This window comes from Ursus maritimus, unplaced genomic scaffold (assembly GCF_017311325.1).
Source record: "Ursus maritimus isolate PB19 unplaced genomic scaffold, ASM1731132v1 scaffold_13, whole genome shotgun sequence".
In the NCBI taxonomy this organism is placed as follows: Eukaryota; Metazoa; Chordata; class Mammalia; order Carnivora; family Ursidae; genus Ursus; species Ursus maritimus.
In genome coordinates, this window is record NW_024423675.1 from 39,705,511 (window position 1) to 39,723,979 (window position 18,469).

The 18,469-nt window shown below is 38.8% G+C and overlaps 1 protein-coding gene across 1 annotated transcript in view; it reads right to left on the reverse strand.

Moving 5' to 3' along the window:
- Positions 1 to 6,848: 6,848 nt before the first annotated feature.
- The window catches only part of MOXD1 (monooxygenase DBH like 1), an 87,908-nt gene continuing 76,287 nt past the window's right edge, over positions 6,849 to 18,469 (reverse strand). Inside the window, exons 11-12 of the mRNA XM_040627805.1 lie at positions 9,925 to 10,093; positions 6,849 to 9,464 (exon numbers count right to left, since the gene is read on the reverse strand). Coding sequence (XP_040483739.1) covers positions 9,264 to 9,464; positions 9,925 to 10,093 — 370 coding nt within the window. The 3' untranslated portion in view covers positions 6,849 to 9,263. The remainder of the gene's footprint in view (positions 9,465 to 9,924; positions 10,094 to 18,469) is intronic.

The window sequence follows — 18,469 nt, forward strand, 5'->3', positions numbered from 1 at the left end:
GCCTGCAGGGGACGTAGTCACCTTTGCACTAGACTTTTCCTCTTGTGAAGCCTCTTGTTTTCCTTGCTGTTTTATACTGATGCTGTTTTTGTGGGTGACAGGAGAGAATGCACTAAAGGCAAATTATTTTGACAAATCTTGGGTGTGGCTTATGCCCATACTGTGGCCCCCTAAGAAAATGGGAGAGAAGGTTGTTTAGATTTCTTTCTAGGGCCTGTTACCTCTTAGAGGAGCCCTTATTCATTCTTTCACCTGAATACACCACCTAGCTCATCTCGAATCCTTTGACCCCCCCACATCCCACTGAATTCCTCTCTCTTCAGAAGAAATAATAAGATTTACTGTATTATCTTCCCATTACCAAATACTAATGTTCTATTTTTAGAATTTTAGGCAGAGTTTTTCCATCCATCCCATAAGCCTTTGAATTCACGAAGCTGGATCACACGGATGGTTATCCATTTTGCCTTTTTACAAAGTGAGCCCTGACTGCAAGACATAGCCTTATACTAGTTCTGTTTGCTGTGTTTTTCTACCAAAAACAAGCTCTCTCATGAAAGAACTTTACATGAAAACACTTGATTTATTTAGTCTGACATTACATGCTTTGTATCACGTTTGGTACAAAACACTCTGAATTCAGATTTTTTTTTAGAATTTTAAATAATAAATATATTTAGCTTCTTGGGATTTGGCAACCTACTTTAAAAAAAATTTAAAACATAGTTGGAGATACTTTAAAACTACATATTTCAGAACTATTCAACTAATATTTAGAGTGAAATGACTACAGGCAGTTCACAGTGCTAAACTCAATAGGGGTTACAAAGGGAGGTGATGGTACCTTTTCAGTTAAATCATATTAGACAGTCCAGTGGACAGGGATTTTTAAATAACTATCTTAAGAGGAATTTTAAAAGGTCAATATTTTATTATAGTTTTTTCATTGCACTTGGGTCAAATTTTTTTTTAAAGATTTTATTTATTTTATTTGAGAGAGTGAGACAGCACATGTGCAACCAGGGGGAGGAGAAGAGGGGGAGGGAGAGAGAGAATCTCGAGCGGGCTCCACACTCAGCACAGAGCCCAACGCAGGGCTCGATCTCATGACCCTGAGATGGTGACCTGGGTCAAAACCAAGAGTCAGATGCTTAACTGACTAAGCCATCTAGGTGCCCCAGTACTTGGGTCAACTTTAAATCGATCCTCTGTTCATCATAATGAAGTAAGACAAAGAATTAAAGTCAGTTCTTCATGTCAAAATAAGTACTTAAAGCTACTATGAGCTGGAGGCCAAGCTTGTGTAGCAAAGTCCAAGTAAACATGTTTCTCTGTAGGTGGGCGATACTGACCATAGCCAAAGCTCGCCTCCTCTTCAGGCTCTCCGCTTACTCACCCCACCTTCAGTTCCCCTTTCATTCTGGTAGGGAAAGTGTTCGAGAGTATAATTTATAAATTAGCGTTGAATGGGACCAAATCACATAAAAAATAATATTCTTGTTGGAGATACAGGTATATCTTACTTAAAGAAAGGTCTTTTAAACTATTGATTTAAATAAATTCATCTATAGATAATAACCAAAAATAAATTAAAAGTTCTAAAAATTCACCTATAGACAATAACCAAAAATAAGTTAAAAGTTCTAAAAATATCACTAACACTTAACTATATGCAATGTACATATCGCATATTAGGATAAGATATATATCAGAAGTGAAAAGAAACTATGTCCTACGGCCATCAGGATTGAAGTTATATCCAAAGAGGACACAAAAATAAGAGATTTAAAAAAATCATACCTACAAACTCTGTTTCTGCCTGTTTTTGAGCTCCAGCTTTCTCGTTTACCAGTGTATTTCAAGTCTAGAGCGGAGAGTCTGACTCAAGGGTGAATGACTGATGAAAAGTTAAAATCGTTTAAGGGTTGCATACAGATTCCCTGCAGAGCCCATATGGACAACTACATCTCAATTAAGCAAAGGACAGACTGCAGGAAATCTCTGTTAACTGTAAAAATAGAAGATTTTAGAAGAAGGAAAGAGAACGTTTCTCTAACTAATTAGCAATCACGAAAGCGACTGAAGAAAACTGGCAGCCTAAGATGTTGGCTCAGTAAACCATATTTGCCCAGCTCTCCAAGAGCAATGCCCGTATACCGTTCCTGGCTAGAGACTGAAATTGTCCAAATTAACTCCAGACACTGCGGTTTTATAATCTGGGGACCATGGAGTTTTAAAGAACAGAGTACTTCAAATCACTACTGATTGGTGTGTGGAAAGCAACGCCATTCTTGCAAATCCACTCTGCCATCTGAGTGATGGGATCTATGACTCTAGCAAGATTAACAAATGACTTCAAGCCTTGGAGAATTTCCTCAGCTGTCCTGGGAAATCCTTTACAGGGAGCCAGTGACAGAGATGCAAAGAGTTCTGGGGGGAAAATTCCTCCACTGCTTCTTGTTTGCAAAGTGCGGTCTCACCCACTGCTCATGATTCTGCTGATGAGCTTCAAGCTGTTAGGAGAGGATATTTTTTAAACATAAAGAACGAATGGACTAAATAATAAAGAGACTGGGAAGCAATGATTAAGTGGGGAGCAGAATTAAAAGGGGAAATTAAATTAGAAAACAAAAAAGTGAGGGGCGCCTGGGTGGCACAGCGGTTAAGCATCTGCCTTCGGCTCAGGGCATGATCCTGGCGTTCTGGGATCGAGCCCCACATCAGGCTCCTCCGCTGTGAGCCTGCTTCTTCCTCTCCCACTCCCCTGCTTGTGTTCCCTCTCTCGCTGGCTGTCTCTATCTCTGTCAAATAAATAAATAAAATCTTTAAAAAAAAAAAAAAAGAAAGAAAAGAAAACAAAAAAGTGAGAAATAAGAGAACAGAAAGTTAAAGATCTAAACAATTTCAAAATGGAAGGTGAAGTATGAAACGCAAGCTATAGTGAAGCGATAAATTGGAAATTTTATTTTATTTTTAAAGATTTTATTTATTCATTTTAAAGACAGAGAGTGTGTGAATGAGAGGAGGGGCAGAGGGGGAGGCAGAGGGAGAGAAAATCAAGCAGACTCCCTACTGGGGCGCGGAGCCCAGTCTCATGATCCTGACATCATGACCTGAGTTGAAACCAAGAGTCCGAGGCTCAACAGACTGAGCCACCAGGCACCCCCAAACTGGAAATGTTAAAAGGAGGCTGAGAATCTTCTCTGTAAAAGGCTAAGAGACCTAAGATTGACATCGGAGCTAAACCCTCAGATACAGAAAGTTTAAACTTCGGGTAATTGAATTTAGAATTAATGCCAATAAAGGTAATAGGGAAGGAAGTAGAGTTGGTATAAAAGGTCAGGGCAGGTTCTGAGAGGTGAGCGAGATTTGCAGCCAGATAACGCAGCATGCCCTCTAGTGGCGAATAGGGAGAAATACTTCCCTTGTAATACAGATCCCTCTCCCACCCCACTCTCTTTCATTTCCCGTATCTTTCCTTATTTTTGCTTAACAGAGTATCATTATATTTAGTAGGACTATTTGGAAAAGCCTGTTTTTCCAAACATATACTAATAAGAGAAGACAACTTATGGAATAATTTCTCAAGGTGAGGTGAAGTTACCCTCATCAAATACAGAAGAAAAAAGCTCATGAAGCAATAAAAAATAGCAGAATTTAAAGCTGTTCACATACAAAACTCATCATATAAAAGACAAGAAAGGTGGATTGGCTCATTTTAACTCTGAACTAACATTCATTTCAGTGAGAACTCATTATTTCCAAGAGGAGGGGGGAAAAAAGCAAAATACGATGTGTTTCCTCTTCAGAAACGGAAAACGTAACAAGTAGTCAGTCAGTCATTAGCCTTTTTGAGGGTGTGATTGTCAAATTCACCCAAATCTAATATTCATTTGATTATGTATCATTTGCTCAGCAAAAGTGGTTCGGTGAAAGTCAAATTTTAGTCGATTATATCTGAAAGTTAGGAGAGAAAAATCTGCATTATTGTCAGATGGTGTGCACCCCAGTGTGAGATCTTGCAAAGAAAGGAAGAAAAGTTCCATTGACGGCGCCGTGTGCAGGGTGCTCTCTCTCCATCGCCACTTTTAGTCCACGAGCCACTTTACAAGGTCAGAAATTAGTATCCCCACTTTACTGGAGGGAAAACAGAAGTTTAGTAAGTCCAAGTAATCTGGATCTATTTCATACACATGTAGTTGGTGAAGTGATCGAAACAGGTCTCCCACGATTACTGAGGCATAAAATGCTGTCTCCTTAGCTTTTCTGAATGTAACTATTCACTTATAAGAGCAGTTTTAAGCATTAAATACTGTGAAAACACTTTGCAAATTCCAAAGCATTAGATAAATGTATGGCATTATTTTGCTTGTGAATATTTAATGGGGCTGCTTAAAAATATTAACGAGGAAACTGGTTCAGTTCAGGCTTGTGTCCTACATTTGTAGATTATTCCCCACACTTTCAAAAAAAAATTTTTTTTTTTTTTTTTGTATTACATCAGTTCCACACCATTAGTCTCTGCCTAGAGGTTGTAAACTTTCTAAAGACATACAGCCTTATTGGTCAACATTTCTCAAATACTTTATTCATGTCATGTAATTCATTTTAGTATATTCTTTTTTAATACTCCCTTTTAAATTCCTTTTTAAAATTCTCTCTGTATATTATACTACCTCTAGATTAATTTAAAAATAAAAATAGTGTGTGTTTGTTGGCAAAATCGAACAGGAAGTGAGGAAGAGACTAGTGAACGTAAGTGGAAGGCCTATGTCTGTTGGGCTATGTTTTATAGTTGCCCACGAACAGTTTGGAATCTTCCAAAGACTTGTTACAGAAACCTGGCCAAGCTGTGCAGGAAAGCAGTGTGCCTCAAAGCTTGTTTCTTGGGGAATGCTACTCCACCATAACACGGTACACTGGGAAATGTTGCATAGAACATCACTTCTTTTGGACTTTCAAATGTGTACTTATATTTTAAAGACTCTGAGAAGTTCTGTAGTAAAGCCTGTCTAACTTTGAAACAGTTTTCCATGACTTTTCATATTTTCCATGGAACACAGCTCTGGCCGGTGGAGTATGGGATGCTGCCATCCGTCTATTCAATGCTCTGTGTTCTGCTCATGACCTGTCAGTTTGACTATGCTGGATTTGGAGACACCTGTCAACCAAGCTTTTGCCGGGCTACGATGATCAAACTAAGCTATAAACTAGATTCATGGTCCAAGTTTACAGAAAAGTGAATGAATAAGCTTTTCACGAAGCTCAATTTATCCAATTTGAAGGACTAACATTTATTCTTAATCCTTCCACTATTTATTTATTTATTTATTTATTTATTTATTTATTTTTAAAGATTTTATTTATTTATTTATTTGACAGAGAGAGACAGCCAGTGAGAGAGGGAGCACAAGCAGGGGGAGTGGGAGAGGAAGAAGCAGGCTCCCAGCAGAGGAGCCTGATGTGGGGCCCGATCCCAGAATGCCCGGGATCATGCCCTGAGCCAAAGGCAGACGCTTAACGACTGCGCCACCCAGGCGCCCCCCTTCCACTTTTTAAAGTGAAATGTTGGTGATAGATTTCAGGTGTCTCAGCCATGAGCTTCTTCACAAGACTAATTCTCCGTCATGGCAGAGATAATAGCTGTTTTTGCTCACAATTCTAAGGCCAACACTCCAGTGCACAGACTGGCTCCAAGGAGGATTCCAGTAAAATTTGTGAAATAAATAGTAGTTATCTTGGGGACCTGAATCACCTTAAGAAGGAAAGTAACTTACTAAATGAATCATATGCATTGAACTATTATGTAAGCATGAAATAAACCTTTTTTGTGTTAAACCACTCGTATTTTGGTATTTGTTGCAGAAGCTAGTGCAGGCTCACATCAGTGTATGGATTCACACAAATGTCCTTTCAGAGGCATATCCTAGAAGCAGATGTACCAAAAGGTTTAAAATGGTCTTCTCTAGGTAATAGGATTAATGGATTTTGTTATTTATTTTTTCAAAGTTATCATATTTTCTAGATTCCCTTCAGTGAATAGGCGTTACTACACATTAGGTTTATATAGGTATCTAATCAAGGGAAAAACACAAATGAAATATATGTATATGTGTATATATATATATATATATATACACATTCAAATATATATACACATTCAAATATATATACACATTCAAATATATATATACATTCAAATATATATATATACATTCAAATATATATATACATTCAAATATATATATATTTAAATGATTCCAAACTCCAAGACCTCTTGTTATTTTGTTTTTGGGATCCTTCTCCTCTCCCTGGATTCTTGAAGCCCCTTGCTTGCTCTGGACCTCCAAACTGGGCATATGCCCATCTTTAGTCAGAACTGACAAACTGAAAAATAATCTTCCAGAGGCATATGAGGAATAATCACAAGCCAGCTTCCTTTTTTGCCTCTCCAAAACGGCGGGCTACTGCCTAGGGGAGAAAGACCACTTGGATTATCGTACTCTGAGTGGATCTTCATTATTTCATTCACATTTGTAGCTTTTTATTCTGAAATAATTTCAAACTTAAAAAGAATAGATTTTTAAAAACCTTTCACCCAGAGTCCTCTAGTGTTATCATTTTGCCATATCCATATTTAAATTATCATTCTTTCTCTGTAGGTGGATGATGGATGATAGATAGATAGATGACAGATAGATAGATAGATAGATACAGTTAGATGGATAGAGAGATAGGTTGATAGAATTCTGAACCATCTGAAAATAATTTAAACAAAAAGTTGAAGACATCTGGCAATATTCATCAAAATTCAATTTATAATTATCAATTCAAAATTCTTGAAAAATATAATTATTAAGACTTTAATTTCACTTATAGTAATTTATTGTAAGGTAATATTTATAATCACAACAATGTTTATCGTACTGGAAATGGCTTATGTATCCAACAATAAGTTCAGGTGAGCAAATTGTGCAGTTACGTACAGTGCAGTTACGTACGGTGCAGTTACGTACGGTGCAGTTACGTACGGTGCAGTTACGCCCGGTGCAGTTACGTACGGCGCAGTTACGTACGGCGCAGTTACGTACGGTGCAGTTACAGCGCTTCCCTACGTCCATCTGTTTGCCACACATCATTGGCCGCCACAGCCATTAAGATGAAGTTCAAAGCTCTGAATAGGTTTGCCTCTGTGGACTGCACCTCTCTTCTCATTACTAGGACTCTCTTGATCCTTCCTGAGACTCCTTCGGAGAAAGCGATCATCTTCAAGATACCCTCAACCTCACCTGGCTTTGATGAATATTGGCTTCATCACATATGTTTTCCCCACCTTTCCTGAATTAAGGATCAAAGCAGGGACCATTAGACACGCAGACTGTGTCCTCCCTTGTCTCAGACAATCCTGCTAGCCTAGGAAACAGGTCATGCAACGTGACCAAGGGCAGGGTAAAAAGCCTGGACTATTCAGGAAGGTCTGCTCACTGTAAGAGCAAACTAACTTAGAATATAATCAGAATCCTACCAAATTTTCAACAGATAACCTATCCTAATTTCAAATAAAGAGTCAATGCCTCAAAATTATACATTCATGAGAATTCCTAAGAGAAGAATGCCAGCTTTATTCTTAGTAACATCCACTGGAAAAGTAGATTCCCTGAATCTACCATTGCAAACTTCCAAAAGCCATGTATCCCTTTCTAGCCTGTATATTCACCTTCCTCACTAAGAACAATGAAAACAAATATACTATTACATAATTTCCAAAGGAAATCACTTTACTTTGACATCTCAAATTCAGACATCCTGAAGTAAAAATAAACATGAAATTTCAAATAGGGAGTGTTTGGGATTATCGTGTTTCTTATACAAATATTTGGATGGAAAATCATAGAATTCGATACAGCACTTATGAAATAAAAACAAGTAAAGTTAACTATGAAATATGCCCCATAAATATTACAAACATTTCATTAAGTGGATAAATTCTGAGAACCAAGAAGGAAACACTCCAAAATACAATATTTATTTAAAAGACAATATAGTTTGTGTTGAAGACATTGCAGGAGAGAAAGGGCTTACAAATGGAATACAAAAATGCAACATTCTCAATCCGTTTGACGGGACACATCAATACCGAATCTCTTGCGTCCCTCAAGGAGTGTACAAGATACCACACAAACATTTAATTTTATTTAGTTTATTATTATAACCCAACAGACTTAGCTTAAGAAATGAGGAAAGGACACACAGCGAGAGTTGGCTAAACTACACAAAGGGAACCTAAAAAGTGACAAGATTTTCCATTGGTGATGATTTTACTAAGGGAAGTTAGTTCATTAACTAATATAAAAATAAATCTACCATAGCAACTGTGACTCAAATTGAGCCAGGATGCCACACACGTGACACCCAACTCAGTCAGTGAGGTGCAGCAAGGACCTCACACCTTCCTAGGCTGGCTCGTACCACCTGGCCTTTGACCCTGAACCTCATGAAGGACCCCTCACAGTGCAGGGTTTGCAGCCAGCTACATATTCTCCTCAGCCTACAATCCATTATGCACCATTTCTGTGTTTCCCTTAGCTTTTTTCTTTTTAGAAAGTGACAGAGCTCAGGGAAAACACTCACTTGGCCAGCACTGAGTAGGGAAGGAAAAAGAGAATACTTCGCGATGGGCTTGGGGTAGTTTGGGAGTACCAGTAGACTCAGAGAAACAGGGAAGCTAGAATGGGCATCGCTGAAAAGCACTGAGGTAAGGGGCCCATCAGTTTTTCACAGAAAAGGGCAGAGCTTGAATGAACACTACAGGACAGAAAGGACCATTGTCACACTGGGGAAGTCACACTCAAAGAACAATAAAGAGGAAGAAACGTGGAACAGAGAGTACTTTCTTTTACATTTTTAAGATGAAAGCATTTTAAGAAAGGAATCTGGAAGCCAAATCACCAATTAAAAAGTGAAATAACAATAATGAGTCTTTCAATAAAATGAAACATGGAAGGAAATAAAGAACTCTTTTACTTCCACTTGACTTTGTCCAAATTGTTAAAAGAGGTTGTGTTAAGTCAGTCCAGTTCTGTGTATCGGCGATGGATACATGTTATCAGACGTATCAGAGCAAAAGAAGAGAACCCAATGGACATTCTCAGGTAGACAGGGAAGGATGCACGTGGGGTGGAAGGGAGTGTGTGAGCCGACGATCTCCACAGCCTCACGCGCACTCTTCCTGCCCACAGCGTCTTCAACCTGACACGTTCGGGTCACAGGAAGCATCGTCCCCAGGCACCGAATGACAACCACGGGCGTGTGCTGGGCAGCATGCTGCCGAGAACCAGGCAGCCCACGAGCAGCTCAAGGGAGCGACTTCTGTGCAGAGAAGAGGAAGAAGAGGCTCCACACACCAAAGGCTCTGCTTTGTACGGTCTTTCCACGTGGGGAGGTAACGCTGTCATCCCTTGAATCTGAAAACCAAAGATTGTGATTGAAGAGAAGGTCTTGCTCAGCTCCCCCACTTGGGCTGGGTAAAAAGGGGGTGGGTGGGAGGGGCGTGCCTGCTGAAGGAGTCAACTGTCAGGGGAGTCGGAGCCTTAGGGATTCGGAGGGAGGTGGAGAAGAGAGCCACGGGGGCCTTTGGGAAGAAGAGATAGACATTTGACTCTGTTGCTTTTTGAAGCGCTCATCCCACCTATTCCTGCTTCATTCTGACCTTAGTTGATCAGTCCATCTCCCCCTTCTCGGGGGGCAGAATCGGGAGTTTGTGGTCAACCCGAGCAGTTATTGAACAAATGAGTGATCAGACATCAGCAAAAGACAACTGAAACATTGGGTTTGTGGCTATTTGTTCCCTAGATTTTGCCTGCTGGGGATTAGGTAGAATGTGACATCGGGTTTGTCCGAAGAGGAAAACAACGTAGGGCTTACCGACCACTCTGCACTGTCAGTCTTGGAGCATCTCACGTTCACGGGCAAGCTAAGGACAAGCTTGTTGAAGGAAAGACCTTCCTTTTTAGCCCATTTAAACTTATTCATTGCATCCATGAAAGAAAGGTTTTTATACTGCTTGGGGCTTTTGATAATGAAGGGCCAGGTCCTGAGTTTAAAATAATCACAATTAGTCATATTCAGAACAAAAGCATTACATTCGCCATTACTTTCCAACATTCTAAAATAGACCTCATACTTGTCCATTTTTACACACGTAGAAAACCGAATGCAAAGGATTGATTGAGTCACCAGCAATTGCCTGAAGAAATACATATACCGAGTAAGGAGTCTTTTGAAAAAACTCCTTATTTTAGTAGCAGATGGGTACTACTCTCGACAAATAATTTGGACTCAGAAAGCTTCCCCCAGCCTCACAATTCCTCGCTAATTTTTTTGGCTCTCCTTAACGCTATAGCTGGTACGCGTTCAGCTCTGCGGAATTGAACGCTAATGCTGTAATGAAGAAATGTGTTACTGTAAGACATGGAAATTTCAGTTCCATAGAGTTGAAAAGCCTGACCTCTGCTGGCTGGCCTGTTCTGACTTGCCTAAGTGATAATAAATTTAAAAAATCTGAAACTGAACCAGTATTTTTCAATTTTACTGAGAAAAAAAAAATCTGTGGAAGATATACTCTTGCTTCCACTTGCTGCTCTAAAGAAACACATTAATGTCCACGAAAGAAAGAAGAAATCACAGAAGAATGACACAATCTGCTTGAAAAGATACTCCTCAAGTGATGTTTTTCATTAAATGTAAGTTTTATATTATTGATTCCTGAAAAAAGGAAAAGTGTAAGTAAGTGTTGGCAGACCACAAAGTTTTACATGAACTAAACCGTGGGTCTTCCCGGAGATTATCATGGGTAACCAGCAGGACTTTGTCTCCCATAACATCTCAAGAAGATATTCCAGGGGTTCCAGTAATTACCAACTATTTAACCCCCAATTGAGGAATTTACACTTTTAATATTTGATATTCACAATTTCCCTTTAAAAAACATTTATTCATTTATTTGAGAGAGAGCACTTGAGTAAGCAGGGGTGGGGCGGGGGTGGGAGCGGGGAAGAGGGACAAGCAGACTCCTCACTGAATGGGGAGCCAAACACAGGGCTCAAATCCACAACCCTGAGATCATGACCTAAGCCGAAACCAAGAGTCCACAGCTCAACTGACCGAACCACCCAGAGGCCCCTACACTGTCCTATTAAATACATGGAAAGCTACAACTAGGTTTTATTAAAAATAAAATAGTTTTAAAATCAAACATTAAAAATAAAATTTGCTTTTCAAAGACATAAGGTGTCCATCTTAAAAAAAAAAGAAAATCAATTTCATAACCAGTGAGAAATGCTAGAAGGAAATCATCAGCCTGTAATCCCATGAAACACCACAAGGTGGCATCAAAATCTGCACTAAAGCGTTCAGTGGGACTAAATTGGCCGCGTTTTCCCCAGCCTTGCCCGTGAAAGTGAGTAGCGTATTGCACACAGATGAAATCTTTAAAAAGTTTTGCTGCTAGAATAAATCAGTAAGCTAGTATTTTCTTTTTGAGATTTCACACTATAAAGTAACAGAAGCGGTATAACCACACTTGATAATTTACGATAAGTGCATGGAGAAGGATGTAGAAAAGGTTCACATGTTCTGAGACAGCATGACCGGGGCGGTGACTGGGCACGTGGTCCTGAGCCTCTCTCAGATGGCAGCTTGACTCATATTATTGTCTCCTCTGCATTCCTGCTGACTTTGTTCAGGACTCTAGCTATAATGACGTCACACCAACAAGCCTCCTACCCCTTCCAGCCTATCCTATACCACACTTCCGGATTACCTGTGAGGAAAGGTAAGGAAGAGATAGAAAGAGGAGAAATCCTGAAAAAGTAAATATTTATCCTAAGTATTTTTCCTTAAAAGACTAAGCTTTAAACCAGAAACAGATAACCTTGAAGTAGCAAGTTCTGCTCTCATGGGGGCTCTTGGGAGTTGGTTAGGAATATTGGGAATGGTTTAGAAATTAAAACAATTTCATTTCTCTGTATATCTGAGCAGTGTGTAAATGTCTACCTAGATGCATATATAAACAAGAGGGTATTATTTACGTATCACTGTAGTTGGTAAAAACAAATTACATTAACATTATGATTTAATATTGGTGAGCAATTTTCCTTTGTAAATTTAATCTAACTGACAAGTTGATTACATATATATATATGTAAATGAAATGAACTTAGACTACCCAAAATAATTTGGGGAAAAGAAACAAATGACAAAGTGTTGGGACTTACACAGTCTTATTTCAAGACTTACTATAAAACTATGATAACAGCGTGTGATATTAGAGTAAGGCTAAACATGAACATCAGTGAAACAGAATTCAGAGTCCAGAAATGTATATGACCCAGCAATTTTCCACAAACATTCCGGGGTAACTCAATGGGAAAAAGGTTTTTTTTCATCGAATGGTTCTTGAATAACTTGATATCCATATGAAAAACTGTCAACCTCAGTATTTAGCTCACAACACACATAAAAATTTACTCAACATCGATCATCAATCTAACCGTAAAAGCTGAAAACTATAAACTTTTTAGGGGAAAGAAAAAACAAGAAAATATCTTCATAACCTTGGGTAGGCAAAGACTTCCTATACAGGATATCCAAAGCACAAAATAAATTTTAAAAAATAATAAAATGGGCTTAGAAAAAATACCGTTAAAAAACGAAAATGAAAATCTCCACAGACCAGGAGAAATTCATGGTAAAAATATATCTGACAAAAAGCATAAGTATAAAGAACTCTTTAAAAATATAAAGAACTCTTACAACTCAATAATAAGAAAACAAGTAACCCAATGAAACAATGGACAAAAATTGGAACAATTAAAAAGGAACATATATAAATGACCAATAAGCATGTGAAAAGAGGGTCAACATTGTTAATCATAAGAGAAATGGAAAATAAAATCACAATAAGATACCATGACATCTGCTTAAAATAAATAAAATTTAGGAGTTCTTATACATTACTGGCAAGAATGTAAAAAGAAACATCATTTTGGAGAGTATTTTGAGAGTCTTATGAGGTAAACAAATCAGTGATTCCAGCACTCCGTGCTAGCCCAGAAAATGGAAAACAGGTCTATTCAGAGACGAATACAATACTGTTCATAGCAGCCTTCTTTGTAATAGCCAGAGACTGGACACAATCCAAATGTCCTTCAACTGGTGAATCAACAGCTGGATTTCGGTGTATCCACACGAGGGAATACTACTCAGTAATAAACAGGAGTGGGTTGCTGATACACGCACCAGCATAGACAAATGTCAAAAACATTGAGTCCAAGAAGCCAGGCACAAAAGAGTACATACTATCGGATCCCTAGAAAAGATTAAACTAATGTATGATAGACGCCAGATTTGCAGTTTCCCGAGGCTTCGTGCGGGAGGTGGGACTGTCTCCAGAGAACAGAAGAGAGCTTGGGGAGTGATGAAAACATTCTATATCTTGTCCGTGTTGGGGTTAACGAGGGTATGCACATCTGCGAATGGGTGCATTTTGTCATAGGTAAGTTCTACCTCAAGCACTTTGACTTTAAAATAAAATAGTAAAACAGAAATAAAAACATACCAGCAAGCCGATGAAAAAAAAGACGACACCATGTCATGCGCTTGATAATCTAATTGTTAAAGTGGAAAGCCAGGAACTCTGACCTAACAAGTTATAACTCCTAATCCTTTGGACACTCCAAGAGTAGAGGAACGTTGGGAAGCCCGCAGTAAAGTTGTCTCCCTGATAGAAGAGAAGCTTCTGGGCCACCACGGACTTGACCGCATGATGTAAGGCCTCGGACATTCCTCTATGGAAAGGGATTCAACCCCGGCCAGTTAGAAAACTTCTTCAGGGGGGCACCTGCCTGGCTCGGTCAGTGGAGCGTGTGACTCTTGATCTCCGGGTTGTGAGTTTGAGCCCCATGTTGGGTGTAGAGATTACTTAAAAACAAAAGCTTTAAAAGGGCACCTGGGTGACGCAGTCAGCTGAGTGTCTGACTCTTGGTTTTAGCTCTAGTCATGATCTCAGGGTCGTGAAATCAAGCCCCACGTCAGGCTCTGTGCTCAGTGCAGAGTCTGCTTAAGACTCTCTCTGTCTCTCTCCCACTGCCGCTACCCCCCCACCCACTCTCTAAGATGAATAAATCCTTTTTAAAAATTAAAAAGAAAGAAAGAAAGAAAACTTCATCAGAAGATTTTCTTAATAACATCTGAGGAAGGAATAACCCATCCACTGTAATCCAGAGTATACAGTCCCACCTCTATACCTCTATCCCCACAGCCCTTTCCCCTCAAAATATGGTAAAGTGTGTACATAAAATATGTCAGCCAAACCTCAAACTGTGGTGTGCAGAGACAGAGGGCTACTGTCAGGTTTGCTTAGAAGGTAGACAAGAATTCACCCACGTTTTATCAGAGCAAAGAGACATTTTAGACAGAATTAGCTCAGCACAAGCAAGAACTGACATAACAAGCCTGCAAACATAGGGAAAGAAGAAATTATTTCATGAAAAAAGGCAGGAAAAGCTGACTCTAGAAGAAAATACAAACCAATTATGTGGGAGAGAATTCCCACAAGTATTTCATGTACTAAGTCTATGTAATAAGAGCATGAATTTAATTAAACAAGAGCTCATGTACAGGAATTTAAAACAGCAGAATGAGATGAAAAGGGAGATAGCAGACCAATGGAAATAAATTTAGGATAAAACAAATTTAGCACCAAGTAAATTAGAAAAAGCGAGAAGCAGAAGAACCCTTCCAAAAAATTTTAAGAGAAAGCACTTGTGAAAAATTCCAAATAGATTAGAAGACACTTTGTAGATATAATATAAGAAAATTTCCTTGAAATGAAAAAAAAAATAAGTGAATATATGTAATGAAAGAGCATGTTGTGTTTCAGGAAAATTTACTACAGATGTTCGACACTGAAATATGGTCAGTTTAACTTACGAATTCTACAGGTAAGACGAAAAATATTACCATTCATCCAAGGAGAGCTCCCAAGGGGAAAAATGGTATGGCCCCAAAATATTACATCCAGCCAAATGCTGTCCAGATATAAATGCAGAAATTCTCAAATATTATAAAAAAAAAAAACCAACACAAAAACGCAGGGCATAAGCACTTGGAAACCCTTCTTAATGAACCAACTTGGAAATAACATTCTGATGAATCAAATGAAAAAGCTCAGAAATGTAGAAATCCTATAAAATTAGGGATTATCACTGAATCTATTAAACCCTTAAAGTTGCATTAAATATTGTGGGAATTTGATTTGAGAAATAAATGGGAAAATTTAAAGTCTTGAAAATCCAAAAATGATAACCTCAGTAATAAATATTTGGAGGCATGGAAAAGGGCTGTGGGGGAAAATGTGAAATTATGAATGTCCTCATCTTTTATGATCTGAAGTCAAAACATGTAGTGAGACACGTATGTGCAACATTTTCAAGTCTTTTACAATCTGTGTTCTCAACGTTAGAGACCCTTTTATGAAATACTACCTCTTGCAGCTAAAAACAAGAGCAGCAACCATGTTTATCTGAAGTTCAACGAACGTTCAGGTTGAGCTTCATGTTTTTATATAAATCTTTTAAAGATTTATTTATTTATTTGACAGAGAGAGAGAAAGAGAGAGCACAAGCAGAGGGAGCCGGGGAGGGAGAAGCTGGGACCCCGAAGCGGGACTCGATTCCAGGACCCTGGGATCATGACCTGAGCCAAAGGCAGATGCTTAAGCAACTGCGCCACCCAGATGCCCCGTGTTTTTATAGAAACTAAACAAAATGAAGATTTAATGTGTTATTTGAAACAGTGCACAAATTATCACCTTTATAACAGCAATCTATTCATCTTTATTGCAACATCCCCACAGAAAGACGTCTGTAATAACATTCAATTAATGTTAGCATTGTTTATTTCTAACAGAATTGGAGGTGATGGCTTGTGCCTTCTTTTTGAAACATTTTTCTCCACATTCCTTAAAGCCTTTGTAACAAGCATGGGGGATTTTTACACCTTAGAAACATAAAGGGATTTTTCTTACAAAGGAAAAATACACACACGTCCCTTGATTCTTTTTTAGCGACTGAACAAATTACATCGAACTTTCCATCACATCGGCCTCACTGGAGCTATGTAGACAAGGTCGACGTGTGGTACAGCAGAGAACACAGAATTGATCTAAAGGGTGATCTCGTCTGTTATCTGACCTTCGTGAGTCTTTCTGTTTTTCCTTAAGCCTTGCCAGATCTGTAGGAGGCAGGGGGAAATCACAACCCCTGGAACAGACAGATCCTGAGACAGGATGTAGTTGTCTCTACTTTTCTACCAGCTCTTCATCCAATCCTAGGATTGTTACAGAATGTTTAAAATAAGACAGTGCACCTAACTAATCATCACATTAAAGGCATGGACTAGGAGCGTAGGGGTTATATGTTATAGGATGGTCCTCTTGAGTAGGAGATCCTGAAACCAAATTCGCAATATTCTCTTCGGTAAAACAGAAAAAAAAAAAAAAAATCACCCTAGCCATTTCTCTTTCTGATCTTGTAGCCAGTACCTTCTTGGTCTGGCTTTCAAAAACGTCAGCGTCGGTGCGATGAACTCACTTGAAAGTCTGATTTAAAGAAGCCTGAACATCAATTTTATAACAGAGGCTCCTTTTCACTCGTATTTTTGAAGAATAAATAAATTTAACCGTGTAGTTAGTGGTTTTATGTGGGCAATGACATCTCAAAACTGGCCTGGTTCTGGGAAGCAATCCTCCCTTTTTTTATATATATATATATATTATGTTAGTCACCATACAGTACATCCCTGGTTTTTGATATAAAGTTCGATGATTCATTAGTTGCGTATAACTCCCTGTCTTTTTAAGTAATGAAAAACCCAACTTCAGTATTTCTGGGGAGAGACCAAAGGTGTGGGCTCTAACAGAGCTCACTGGAACGGGGGAGTGGGGCATTTTCAGGGGATTTACACAGGTTGAACACCAAAGAAGATAATTAGGCCGTAGAATACATTTTAAATCATCGCCTTATAAAACCAACAGCTTTGAATGTCCATTTGTTTTTAACATGCTCTCAGATTAACCCTTGAATGGGAGAAGTTTCTAGTCAATCTGTAAAAAAATATTCTAAAGGGGGAAAAAAGGCTACTAAGTCTTAGGAACAATACTGATGTTTTAAAAACAAAACTATAGGAGCACCTGGTTGACTCAGCTGGTTAAGCGTCTGCCTTCAGCTCAGGTCATGATCCCCGGGTCCCGGGATGGGGCCCCGTGTGGGGCGCCCTGCTCAGGGGGGAGTCTGATTCTCCCTCTCCTTCTGCCCCTGCCCCCTGCTTGTGCTCTCTCTCTCTCTCAAGTAAATAAATGAAATCGTTGGGGAAAAAAACGAAAACAAAACTAAATCCTGGTGTTTTTAGAATGACCTTTTATATACTGTTTTGATTTTCTTTATCACTTTATTTTTTGCATATGTAATTATTTATTTGGAATAAAAAGGCAGGTATCTATCTCCCTGTCTGTATCAGAGACACAGTGAACACCAGCTCCTCCTTTGATGATGAGCCATCTGATGTGGAGTAGTTTCTGAAACCCTCAGTTTCCATTTCCTCTTCTACAAAATTGGGATTATAAGTCCTATTCTACCTACTGGAATTGTGTGAAAACAAATTAATGGCAATTATACATGTGGAAACACTTTATGAACTACACATGAATTTACATAAGCCTTTTGTTGTTTGTATTTTAGTAGATACAGACTTCTGTTCTGGTGGTCATTGGGTTGTCTGGGTAGGAACTCACTAGAACATATTTACAAATAGTATAATTTAAAAAGAAGAGTGCTCTCAGCTCATCATTTACAATCTCTATAATATTTTGGAAAAAAAGTAGATCATAACTACATGCTACTTCAGTGAGTGCATTTGACCACATTCTCATGACATGTTTTTTAATTCTCTCCTTAACCATAGCCCCTCAAAAATCTATGTGTACCTTTCACCCCATTATATCAGTCTCTTTCATTTTGAAAAGTCTTTTTCTTTTTTTAAGATTTTATTTATTTATGTGACAGAGAGACAGCCAGTGAGAGAGGGAACACAAGCAGGGGGAGTGGGAGAGGAAGAAGCAGGCTCATAGCAGAGGAGCCCGATGTGGGGCTCGATCCCAGAACGCCGGGATCATGCCCTGAGCTGAAAGCAGACGCTTAACAACTGCGTTACCCAGGCGCCCCTCATTTTGAAAAGTCTTAATCAGTAGAAAATTCTTCCTTATATTAAAACAAAATCTATGCTCCAAAATTTCTACCAGCCACCCTAATTCTTCTCTGTGGTGTTGCTAAGATTGAATAAAATCCTTTTTTCTACGTTGACCTTAACATATTCAAAGCAGAACTTTCCATTTCTGCTTCAAATGTTTCCC